The 12,078-nt window shown below is 45.5% G+C and overlaps 1 protein-coding gene across 1 annotated transcript in view; it reads left to right on the forward strand.

Annotated features, from left to right (window-relative positions):
- The first annotated feature begins 6 nt into the window (after positions 1 to 6).
- Positions 7 to 12,078, forward strand: part of EXOSC8 (exosome component 8) — a 19,671-nt gene continuing 7,599 nt past the window's right edge. Inside the window, exons 1-7 of the mRNA XM_019524355.1 lie at positions 7 to 46; positions 2,410 to 2,446; positions 5,150 to 5,213; positions 6,234 to 6,307; positions 8,057 to 8,102; positions 9,689 to 9,794; positions 9,880 to 9,925. Coding sequence (XP_019379900.1) covers positions 30 to 46; positions 2,410 to 2,446; positions 5,150 to 5,213; positions 6,234 to 6,307; positions 8,057 to 8,102; positions 9,689 to 9,794; positions 9,880 to 9,925 — 390 coding nt within the window. The 5' untranslated portion in view covers positions 7 to 29. The remainder of the gene's footprint in view (positions 47 to 2,409; positions 2,447 to 5,149; positions 5,214 to 6,233; positions 6,308 to 8,056; positions 8,103 to 9,688; positions 9,795 to 9,879; positions 9,926 to 12,078) is intronic.

The following is a 12,078-nucleotide window of genomic DNA, read 5'->3' on the forward strand; positions in this document are numbered from 1 at the left end:
AACCCCGGAAGCGGGGCGGAAGTAGCACCATGGCGGCTGGGTTCAAGTAAGGTCCTCGTCTCTCCTTTAGGCTGTGGCTGGTCTCGCTACGGCCGCGCTGCTCTGGGGGGGAAGGGCTGGCGGAGCTCCAGCCGGCCGGGTCGGATGTGGCACGGCGTGGGGCTATTGGCGGTGGACAGCCTCCATCTGCCGGGGTTCCCTGGGGCCCAGGCGGGGCGCATTCTTTCCCAGGTCTTAAATATGAAGCTATCGTATTAGCGGCTCGAAATTATGGTATTTGTTGAAAAATTCTCGTACGCCGAATAATTGTGCAAATGAGAATGGAAAGACATCTTCTCGTTTGCTGTCTGTTGCTCGCTGTTCGTTGTGAGTGAGTGAGTGAGAGAGACCTGGGCTACCAAAGTTGAAGCATTTCTTTATTTCGAGGCAGGCTGTCGTAAGAAAGTGCCGGCAGCAAGGCCAAGAAGGTGGTTAAGGCCCCCCAAGGGAGATCTGGGTGTTGTGTATGCGGCATCAATTAATGCCTACAGAAATGATCTTACATTTTGAATGCTTTTACTATGATTGATTGTACGTTGTATAAGGGTTGAAATCATCGCGTGAATACGATACTTATTGTACAGCAGGCAACACTGCCAGGGCCCGTCCCTTGAGGGAAGCTGCTGCTTCCCCCCCCTTCCTTCCATACGTGGCGCAGCCCTGGGGGCCTCAGGGCCGTCTCGCCTGCCCACGCCTCTGGGCAGGACATCACTGGGAGCTGCCTAAGGGCCTCTATACAGGGTCCAGCCTCTCTATGCCTAGTTCTGAGCCTCCAAGCCTCGCTCCTGCCCCCCTGTTGTCTTCTTTCATCCCAGAAAACCAGGTGCTGCTTTCTCAGGAGTCGCTTCTTCTGAGGGAACCTTGTAGCTCTGCTTGGGCAGGGGCCCAGTCCCTTGGAAGCCACCAGGTGGACCTGTGTCACACAGCTGCCAGGACCTGCAAGGATGTCTCCCTGTCCCTGCTTTGTTCATGTCTCTGGGCAGCTTCATGGGCAGAGTCTGTTGGTTCTTTTGAGGGCCGGTGGGCACAGCCCCAGTGTGCTCTGCTCCATGTCCCCCCCCTCAGCACTTTTGTTAAACCCATGACCTTGCTCCCATCCCTGTTTTCTCTTTAGCTGTCCTCTAAACTCAGGTTCCCTCCCCTCCACCCCCACCTGTGTCCCACGGTGGCAGGGAGTGGATGTTGAAAGGGAGAGTGAACAGGCTATGGGCAGGGTTTTCCCCACTGTTCCTCTCCTACTTGCAGGCTCCAGCATTTAAGGCTTGGGAAGTTCTGATTCTGCTCAAGAGCTATTGATGCCCCTTTCCTCTGAGTATTTGTCCAGTCCCTTTTGGAATCTGGTTCCACAACACAAGATGAGAATTGATCTTTCCTCAGCTGAAGTATTTTGTGGGCTGTAGATCTTGGTGTAGCCAGAAATGGCTAAGGGGGAAATTTAAAGCAACCAGGACCCTGTCTCAAGTCTTGGGTAGGCTGGAAGGGAGGGATCCGTTTGGAGCAAAGGAAGGTTAGGTATTGAGAAGTGCTTGGACAAAGGGTCCGTTTCAAGGAATTTAGCCGAGGGAGGAATTGTACAGCCATCCAGCTTTCGATCCCGCCCTCCCCTATGTCTCTCGTTCACCCTCAGTGAAGTGGGATATAGTTGCTACTGGCTCAGGCAGTGGGAAGTAACACCTGTATTGATGCCAGTTCGGAGCTTCACAGGGTGACTTGCTGGGGATTACCTTTAAACTTGTTTTCCTGATTTGTGATGCCAAAGTATGTATACAAAGAAACTAAATTCATTCTCAGAATTACTATACCCATGGCTGTCTCCAAAAATACTAGTTTGAACAAAACCTAAGAAAACCTTGTACCAAGGTACATTCCTTTCCAGGGAATGCTGTCCTATTTTAATGGCAGTGTTGCAGACTGCCATAGCTATTTTCAGGCATAGTTTTGCTACTGATGATCATCTTCTTCTCCACCTCCCTTAGTAATGTTAGTTTGAAGAGATATCCAATGTAATGCTTTAAAATAAATGAATTGTACAAAAGACCACTCTGTTGTGGGTGATTGACAAAAAAGTTCCCTGTTTGCCAAACATTATTGTTTCTGAGCCCTTCCTATTTTCAGAGCCACCATCTTTCTAGAATCTGAGTTCATGTCTCAAATCCATCAGAAAAATCATGATAGAGTATTCTAGTAAGTTGTTGGTAGTGCTGGTTAGCTTTCTGTCACAACATAGGCAACAGACAGACAGGACTTGACTGTCAAACTTTGCTAAACCACAAAGCACTAAGCTTCTTGCTAGGCTTTGACTAGCCAATTCAGTTTTGTAAAACAGCTTTTTCCATAAGAATTTTTCTGTTTTTCTGTTTTTTTTTCTAGAACTGTGGAACCTTTGGAGTACTACAGAAGATTTTTGGTGAGTAAAGCGTTATATGTGCCTAAAATTATGTAGACTGAAAATATTTTTTTCTTTTCTGTTGTTCTCTTTAACTCTTTTGAAACCACAGTAGGGTTTTGGCAAGGTTGCACAACTCAAACGTTTTCTGAGGGCCATTTGTAAAATACATTTTTCAGTGGAGGCTGTTACTGGTAAGATCTGCTCTGATCAGATATAAACCCTTAGCCATGTGTACAGCCAGGTAATGACTGCACATGCAGTCACATGCACACTTGAACAAACTGTTGTACAGTGAGGACACGGGACTCATTATTAATTTTTCACATCCTTTTTCATTTAGTGTAGTGGCTTAATAAAGAATTATGACAGATCACTGGGCTTGATCTGATGGACTGTGTTGTACATCCCTAGCTTTGGATTGTCCTTCAAACCTGTAATAGAAGAGATTGTTCAGACTCTTCTATTTTGTGGCTCTTACTCTGCAGTCATTTAACTTGACATACAAATAGTACTATGGACTTCAAAGGGAGTCCTGATGTGTGCAAGGTTTAGACGTGCTTAAATTAGTATGGGGCATAAGCCTGATTTTTGGCTTAATGGGATCTTGGGCAAGCGAGTGGGGCCCATGGGTGCTACAGCACAAATAGCAACTAATACTATTAATTGTGCTTTGGAAAAGTCAGACTTTGAATCTATATTAATAATGCACACGAAGCAAAGCTGTCTCTGACGCAACAAATCTTTTATGATAGCATGCAAAGTGGAACAGTTCTGGCAAGAGAGTGCTCCCAGTTGAGAATAGTTTGTAGCCTGGTGCTTACACTGAATCCCATGAAACAGAAAAGGGGACTGAACTCAGGCTTCCTAAATCCTGAGTGCACTTAACCCAGGGGTGGGCAATTATTTGGGCCCAAGGGCCACATAGGGAGTTCTGGTGAACTGCCATAGGCGAGGAAACAGCCCCCTTTGTCCTCCCCCCAACCCATGCTCCCCCAATTCACCAAAACTTCCTTTGAGGCTTTGGGTTGGTGGGGAGCCTGGTCATCTGTGGTAAAAAATTGCAAATTCTCTGATAAAAATCCCCAAATCTGTGGTGAAATGCCCCCCACAGCCCTGCTGGTGTCCCTCACTACCCCCTGCTCCCAGCCTGCAGGCCATGCTTGTGCCTCTTGCCCCCCAGCCCTGGTGGAGGGGGTCCCCAGCTGCCAGGGCTATGGGGCCAGGGGCCAAGGACCCAGGTCTGCAACCCCCTGCCCCCAGTGGAAGGCAGTGGCTGCTACAGCAGGAGCATGAGCTGGCCCCCCCCACCCCACTAGCTGCCTCTTGCAGGCTTGGGTGGAGCCAGCTCCCAGTGACAGCGTGCACTTCTAGGGGACAGGGGGGGGACCCGCATCCCCCAGATCTGCGTGGGGGGTGTGGGCAGATTGGATGTGCACAGCCCCTGTGTATGCAGAGGAAGTGTGGACAGGGCAGCATGGAGCTTGCAGTGGCAGTCAGCTTTTGTGCGTGGCCCCGCTGTGCCCTGCCATGCCAGTCGCAGACGCTGAGCTCTGGAGAGCCTGGGGGAGGGCAGCAGAGCAGGAAGCACAGCGTTTACAGCCCAGGGTTTGCAGCTGGCCAGGCACTCTGGCTGGGAGGGTGTTTGCAGCCTGCCTGCTCCTGGCCACAGTGCTTGGCCGGCTGCAAACCCCCGCCACTCCTGACTGGCTGCAAATCTCCCTTCCCGGCCGGTGTGCCTGGCTGGGGAGTGCCCAAGCTGGCTGGGGGATGAGAGAGTGGCGAGGGTTTCCAGCCAGCCCAGCACTCCGGCTGGGAGCGGGGAGGTTGCAAACCCCCTCCTGGACGGAGTGCCTGGCTAGCTGCAAATCTCTCTGCTCCCTCAGCCCCTAGCCAGCTTCCCCCCACAGCCCTGCCCAAGCCCCACTTACCTCCCACAAGAAGAGTGAGCCTGAAGCAGCCTTCAGTAAGTGTGAGTGCTGGGCCCTGCCCTTGACCCCTCCCTTCCCCTCCTGGGGGGTTGAAGATTTCCCCACCCCTTTTACAAACAGGTCTTGTAGGCTGGAACTCTGCCAGCCTGTCAAGCTCTTTGCAAAAGGGGGAAATCCGAGGGATTCTCTTCTAAAAGGGAAAATCTGTGTTTTCTCTGATAAAAATGGGAAATCTGTGGTTTTGTTTTTCTGTGGGAAACAGAAAACCAGGATCCTTAGTGCCCAGGAGTGGGACAGGTGTAATCCACTCCCTTCACGCCCTGCCCTGTGGTGGGGGAGGGAAGTTGGGCTGTGTGCAGCACACCTTGCCCAGTTGGCGGCTGTCCCTGCAGCGCTCCACATATGGCTGAGCTCTGCCTTCAGGGGGGTTGAACTAGATGGCCTCCTGAGGCCCCTTCCAAATCTAATTTTCTATGATTCTATGCTAGAAGCATACTTTTGGGTGCTTGTAGAACTTTACTGTCAGTAATTTGGCATGTGTGGACTTCAGGTGCTTTATGAGTGGGACTTTGAGGATTGCAGTTTTGAATTTAGCTGTGAAAAGTAGTCCCGTTTCACTCCTGTTGTGGATCTGGTCTGCAGTACTTTGCCTTGAAGCAAAATCTTGAGCTTATTTTAGAGAGCTTGTCTTGCAGTTGCAAGTTGATATTAGAAGATAAACTGGTATTTATATTTAGTATGTTGATTGTACTATTTAAAAAAAATATTTTTAACTCAGACTCTTATCTTTTAGAAAGAGAACTGCCGTCCTGATGGAAGAGAGTTAGGTGAATTCAGAGCGACCACTGTCAACATAGGTAAGTGTTAGGAAAGTGTTGGGGGGACAGCTTTTTAATTGAATTGGGTTTTACATTTGGACCATATTATGAGCAGCTAATCAGTTTTCCTGGTATCTGATATCAAAATATGAAGTATTGTTTCTGTACTGAGGCTCTAATAGACAGTATATAATATGCAGTCCAGGAGTAGTTTTGAGTGATCTTTGCTTCCTGCTGCTTCTGGCTACTCAGCAGTGCTCTTTTTACTTACACTACTACCCAATTTAATTTAGAAAACGTTGGCTGATAATTTAAATAACAGCACCTTTCCAAACTATGTCACAGCATTACTCAGAATCTCCACAGTGCTGCATTTTGTGGCCCTATCTCCAGTATGCCTCTTCTGATTTCCATTCCCAGACAGGGCTTGGTGGGGGCCATGCTCAGAACATGGCTGTGTTCTTCATTTTCTGTTATGGGTATGTTCTTTCCTGACTGGATCCAGGGGATTTAGAACCCATGTAGCTTGCTTTTGCCATCTGCTTGGTGTGAAGGTGTCAGCTAGCACAACTTTGGCGACTACTAATGCAGAGGAAATGAATCTGGAAGTCCTTGCTAGTGACAACAGAAGTGTAACTAACGCAGCAGTGAATTAAAACACAATCAGATAAAATGATTATGGAACTGGACTGAAAGGAAAATAGCACCGTTGTCCTTCAAATAAGCAAACAAGGTATTGGAAGATGCTGGTACATGCTTTTAGATTATGGTACAAATTCAAAAGTGTCCCATCTTACAAGAGTATCAAACAAAAATAGTTTACAGAGTAAATAGGAACAGTTTTTGATAGTCCTTGGTACTCTTAACCTATGGTACGGTCAGTTTTCACTCAATCCTAGAATTTCCCAAGATTTACAGCATTCTGTGAATCCTGTGCTGTTCTCTCTGAGTGAATGGTGAGGAAGCTAAGATGAGGAATTCTCATTGTGAAGTTGGATAGTGTGTTTGAGAACTTGCTTAAATAGATAACTTATATTATTTAACATTTTCTTTCTTTAGGTTCCATTACTACTGCAGATGGCTCTGCCTTAGTGAAGCTGGGAAATACCACAGTAATATGTGGTATCAAAGCGGTATGTTTACTTTCATTTTAGACTGAGAAATAACAACAGTTAGTATTATTTAGTGAATAAAAATCTCTGTTTATTAGAACAAACAAGCTTGGGAAGTTTTAATGATCTGCTAATCAGAAACAATGATATTTCTTCATATGGTTTATTTTCAGGTCTGAGAAATACAGATAGTTAGAAATTATAATAGATTATAGAAAACAGGCTTTTATACACTTAATTGTTTGGTTCTTAAAGTAAACAAAGACCTTTTTTGCCTACCTAGTTATTTTGTTTTGCAGAGAGTTTTGATTAATAAGCACACTGCCCTCTTTCAGGAGATATGCAGTTCAGAAGAGTTGTTATTGGGTCTATTCTCTATTCTTCTGTTGGCCTGCCAGATGACTTTGTGCAAGTCTGTGCCTTGTTTCCTCTCCTGTAAAATGCAGATAATGATATTTTTACCTTCCTTGTAAAGCGCTTTAATATCTACTAATGAACAGTGCTATATAAGAACATGGTGGTATTAAAAGATCTAGTTGTAATGCCTATAACACATATGCAACAAGGAATTCATTAAAGAAATGACTATAAGTACAGGTTTCCCTTGATTTTTATGCGGGTTTGGTTTATGCAAGTTTGCTCTTGTGCAATGACCCTTTTGTACCTGAAATTCCTTATATGTAAGGTAAATTCACATATATGCAATCGGCATAGGCCTGGAGAACGCTGCATAAATCAAATTCGCATAAAGGGAATCTACTTATAGGGGTAGGTTCCCCTGTCAGCTGCTTCCGGGGCTGGCTGGGGTGAGTGCAGACAAGTGGAGCCCCAGGTGGTGCAGGGCACGGCACTCACCCCAGCTCCGGCTGCAGCGGCCCCGGAGCTGCCAGCAGCCACTGGGCTGCACCATGCCCTGAACCCCCCGGGCCTCTGCCTGTCCCCACTCACCCCAGCTCCTGCTGCAGCTGTCCCGGGAGTGGCTGATGCCAGCTTCTTGTAGCTGCTGGGCTGCACTCTGCCCTGGTACAGGCAGCTGGCACCGGCAGCTCCTGGGGCTGCTGCAGCTGGGGCTGGGGTGGAGACGGGCAGAATGCCGGGAAGAGCCTGGAGTCCCTGAGTCTGCAGCAGCTGCTGGCCCCAGCCTAGTCTCGTCTGACTGCAGGCAACTGCCTGCCCCTGCTGCAGCCCTGGGCTGCTTGCAGCTGCTGGGCTCTGCTGTGCCGGGGGTCCAGGGCATGGTGCCTGGGGGAAGTGGAGCCCTGGTGGGGTTGGGGCATGGCGCAGCCCAGTGGCTGCAAGCAAGCGGCATCCACTGCTACCAGGGCTGCAGCAGGGGTGGGTAGGCACCTGCTGCCAGACAAAAGCAGCCTGGGACTGGCCCAAGTCTGCAGTGGCCGCCAGCCCCAGGGCTGGGGTGAGTGCCGTGCCCTGCACTGCCCAGGGCTCTGCTTGTCTGCACTCACCCCAGCCAGCCCCGGGAGCAGCTGACGGGGGAACCTATCCCTTTTTCTTACATTTATAAAGTAGATTTGCTTTATGCGAATTTGATTTATGTGACGTTCTCCAGGAACGTATGTACCACATAAATCAAGGGAAACCTGTAGAGTGTTAGGAAAATAAAATTTAACAAAAAAAAAGAGATCTGAGGATCCCTTCTAGAAATTGAACTTACAAATTCTTTTCAGCATCTTTGCAAGAAATCTTTTCAAGATATTGCTCAGACATATGAAATTTTATCCCTGAGTTGCTGTTATGATCTTTGCTTTATAGGAATTTGCAGCACCTCCAGTTGATGCCACAAGTAAGGGATACATTGGTAAGCTTTTACTTTGTTAGTTTTCTGCCTATTTTTCTTGAAACCACTAGTCATATTAACAAAATAGTTTTAATCACTAGGTGAAACCAATTTCAGTAGCAAGTATTTTTTCAAACAATATTGGATTTAAAACATTGTAATGTAGCACTCAGAATCAGTTTCAAGGTAGGTGATGTACAATGGCTTTTTTTAAATTTAGAGTTAGTTTGACAGTTGGATATGTGCTGCTAGTTTTGGTGTTCTGAATTTCTAGCAGCAGCTGGGAGAATATGGCAGGATTAATTTTACCTTCTCCATGTTAGAATGCCCCCAAACTCTTTCGAGTTCCTTATACAAGCTGTCTTGCCCCTTTTAATGTCAGCCTCTCCAAACAGCCAGGAAACGATGGGAACAGCAAATGTCTGGGGAGATGGGTAAGCAAACTGATGGCCAAAGTAGGTTATTGTAGGCTGGGGATTTACTAAAAGTACCTCTTAGTGGAGAAATGTTTGACACCTTGACAGAAGAGAATTGTAATGGATGGAAAAGGGCTGCAACAAATTATATAGTTCCATGTGTTTTGATAATAACCAAGAAAGAATATTCTTCAGAAATATCAAGAGAAGTAAGTATAAAAGTAGATCCAACTCAGTGGGGGTTTTACTGATTTAGGCTCTGAGATTGGAGGGAAACATGAGACTGATATGGTTCAGACTGATTTATAGCACTTCATAGTGTTATCTGTCCCTCAGTTTTAAGAGTACTTTAAAGCTACTTGGAGCAACACAGAATCTCCACTTATTCCCGTATGGAATTCAATTGAAATAAATAAGAATCTATTTGCTGTCATCCTTTTGAAACAGGTTTTCTACTGAACTAAACTGTCTTTAACTAGGAATTTCCAAAATAGAATGTCTTAGAACAGTGATTCTTAACCTTTTTAGACTCGAGGCACATTTGGATAGACTTGAGAGATTTTTCGGTAGCCAAAACAGTGAAAACTAAGAGGCGGCATTTTCTAAAGGGCAATAGAGCATATTTTTCTGTTGCAAAGAATTTGGAAACCACAGCTATGGATTTCTGTTTGAAATCTCTGGGTTTATTTTGTGGATCATGTTTGCTGTCGCTTTCTGACTGAGAATCATTGTTTTAAGAATACTGGTTTATATCCTATATTTTCTGTGGATGAACTTTTATGTCCAGAACAGCAAATCATGATAAAAAATAGAAAGAATAGATAGTATCAGGTAACGGCGACTCCAGTGAACTTTGTCAGTTGGGGGTACTATATAGTAAGAGTACTTTTTTGCGATAGCTTGTACTGTACATTCCATGGTTAAAGTATTTAGTTATGCCAAAAATATACAACTAATTCAGTAGAACACAGACTAATGGTTTTTGCCCTGAATAGCTGCCCTGTACTTTTGGAAGAAAAAGTATAGAGATTTGAATAATCTGTAAACTCATGGCCTTGGCTTTTAGTTGAAATGCCTGCAAAGCTGTACTGATCAAGACCATAAATTACTTTATCTATAATGTTTCTTTATTATAATTATAATATAATTCTTTCTGTGTTAAGTTAATGACTAAAGACTTTTGATTTCTAGTTCCTGATGTGGATCTCCCACCCCTCTGCTCAGCAAGATTTCGTCCCGGCCCTCCAGGGGAAGAGGCTCAGGCAGTCAGCCAGTTCATTGCAGATGTAATTGAAAAGTAAGAAATATTATAATATGCTTTAATTATACACAAACTGCAACAAGAATTTGATTTCCTGACTTACTCTTTCACTTTATTTTAGCTCACAGATAATAATGAAAGAAGATCTGTGTATTGTGAATGGCAAGGTAAGCAAAGTCTTCCTGCTAAAAGCAGTGTCTCAGAATGAAGGGGACTTATTGTTAGTGGGTTTAAGAAAAACTTTGGTACACTGAACTCTGATTTTTGTTTTGTGTTACTCTTGATACTTGTAGATTCCTTGTGGGTTGTATTTAAAATCTAATAATCACATAGAATCATAGAAGTAGGGTCAGAAGGGACCTGGTAGATCTTCAAGTCTGACCCCCCCCCCTGGGCATTTGTTACATGACCTGAATACAAATCCATATCCATGGGGGAGACTATTTACTTGAATCCAGGACAACTTTGAATTTATGATGACCCCCAAAAAATCAAATTCTATCCATGGAAAATTATAAATTTCTTATAACAACTTTCCATGGACAGAATCTAAGCTTTGGAGGGTTAAATGACCGTCAATTCAAGCCCACAACCACTGCAATAGGAGGGCAAGCAGTGGGAGTCAAGTCTGGGGCTTGACCCCAGACCCATGACTCCCCCTTGCCCCTCCCCCTTTGGTGCCTGTACCTGCCCCTCCCCCCCCAACAGCCACTTACCCCCACTGCTGCCTACCCCCTTGCTGTCTACCCCCACACAGTTAGATGATGTCCTTGTGCTGGGTCCTCCACTGTTCCCTGGTGCTATGCTGATTACCTTACCACTCCCTGGCTCAGCAGGGAGTCAGACAGCAATGAAGGAATCTGTTCAGAGCCAGGGAGCAATGAATCAACTAGCAGAGCCAGAAAGCAGTGTAGGAACCAGCACTGATTCCCTTGCCATTACCTGGTTTCCCACTGGGTCCTGTGTTGCTTCTTGGCTCCCAGTGGGGAATCAGTGTGGAGGCAGGGAGCAGTGTGGGATTTGGTACTGGGTCCTACGCTGCTCTCTGGCTCTGGGTTGATTGCCTCACCACTCCCTGGCTCAGCAGGGAGACGGAGCAGCACAGGACAGAGCAGCAAATTGCTGGGTCGTATGCTGCTCTCTGGCTCCTCACTGATTCCTTTCCCACCCTCTAGCTCTGTGCTACAGCCTGCATTGCTCCTTAGCTCCCAGTGGAGTTGGAGAATGTAGAAGGAATCAGCATAGAGCCAGAGAGCAGCACAGAACATGGGTGTTGAGTTTTTACTTTATGCTTGATTCTAAGACAAGGCTTGGTTTCCTCCATGTTGAATGGGGGAGGAAAAACCTCGTCTTAGAATCAAATAAGTAAGGTAGAGTGACTGCATTTTAAAAAAATATTGTACTGTGATTAATACTACATGTGTACTTTACACAGCTGGGGATGCTGTTGAGTCCAAGCATTATAGTATCATAATAGTTACAACATTATAAGTCAATTTAAAAACAATTTTTGGAAGGGTTTAAACCAGTCTCCATCTACAAGGGATTAGACCTCTCTAGAGGGTAAACAGTGCTATAGTTGGCACTTCCTACCTATAAATAGAAAGGAAGCTGCTTCCATTATACATCTTCCGTGATGCACCATTGCTAACACTGAACACCACTGGAGACAAGATAATAGACTAGATAGACTGTGAGTCCAATAAAACATGGGAATTTCTATGGGTCTGTGAAGAGTTAATATAAAATTACATTTGGTTTTTGTCTTTCCTGCTTTTTTATAGGAATCAGTAAGATTTTTTTAAGGGAAGTGTATAAAGAACACAACACAGCAGGGGTACCTGCAAACCTACTGTTCATATGAGCTTATAACAAACCTATAGTGTTTGTTTTGGCTGCGATTTAGGGAGATGTTGTCAGAAGCTGTTGGCTCATGTAAACAAAAGTATACCAAAACCAGTGTAGACTTTTAAACGCAGGCTAAACTGGTTGAGTTAAACCTTGGCCCCATGACTTTTCACTGAAAAAACAACACTTTTAATACAGAAATAATAGTTTCATAGTAGCTAGGGTCAGGAGGGACCTGAACAGATCATCTAGCCTGAGCCCTACCACAGGCAGGAATGAATGCTGGGTTCACAAGACCCCAGGCAGGTGATCATCCAACCTCCTCTTGAATTTGCCCAAGGTAGGGGCAAGGACCACTTCCCTGGGAAGCTGGTTCCAGATTTTGGCCACCCTAACTGTAACATACTGCCTTCTGATCTCTAACCTAAACCTATTCTCCATCAGCTTATTACCATTGTTCCTTGTCACCCCA

This window comes from Gavialis gangeticus, unplaced genomic scaffold (assembly GCF_001723915.1).
Source record: "Gavialis gangeticus isolate Ggan-Ray unplaced genomic scaffold, GavGan_comp1, whole genome shotgun sequence".
Lineage (NCBI taxonomy): Eukaryota > Metazoa > Chordata > Crocodylia > Gavialidae > Gavialis > Gavialis gangeticus.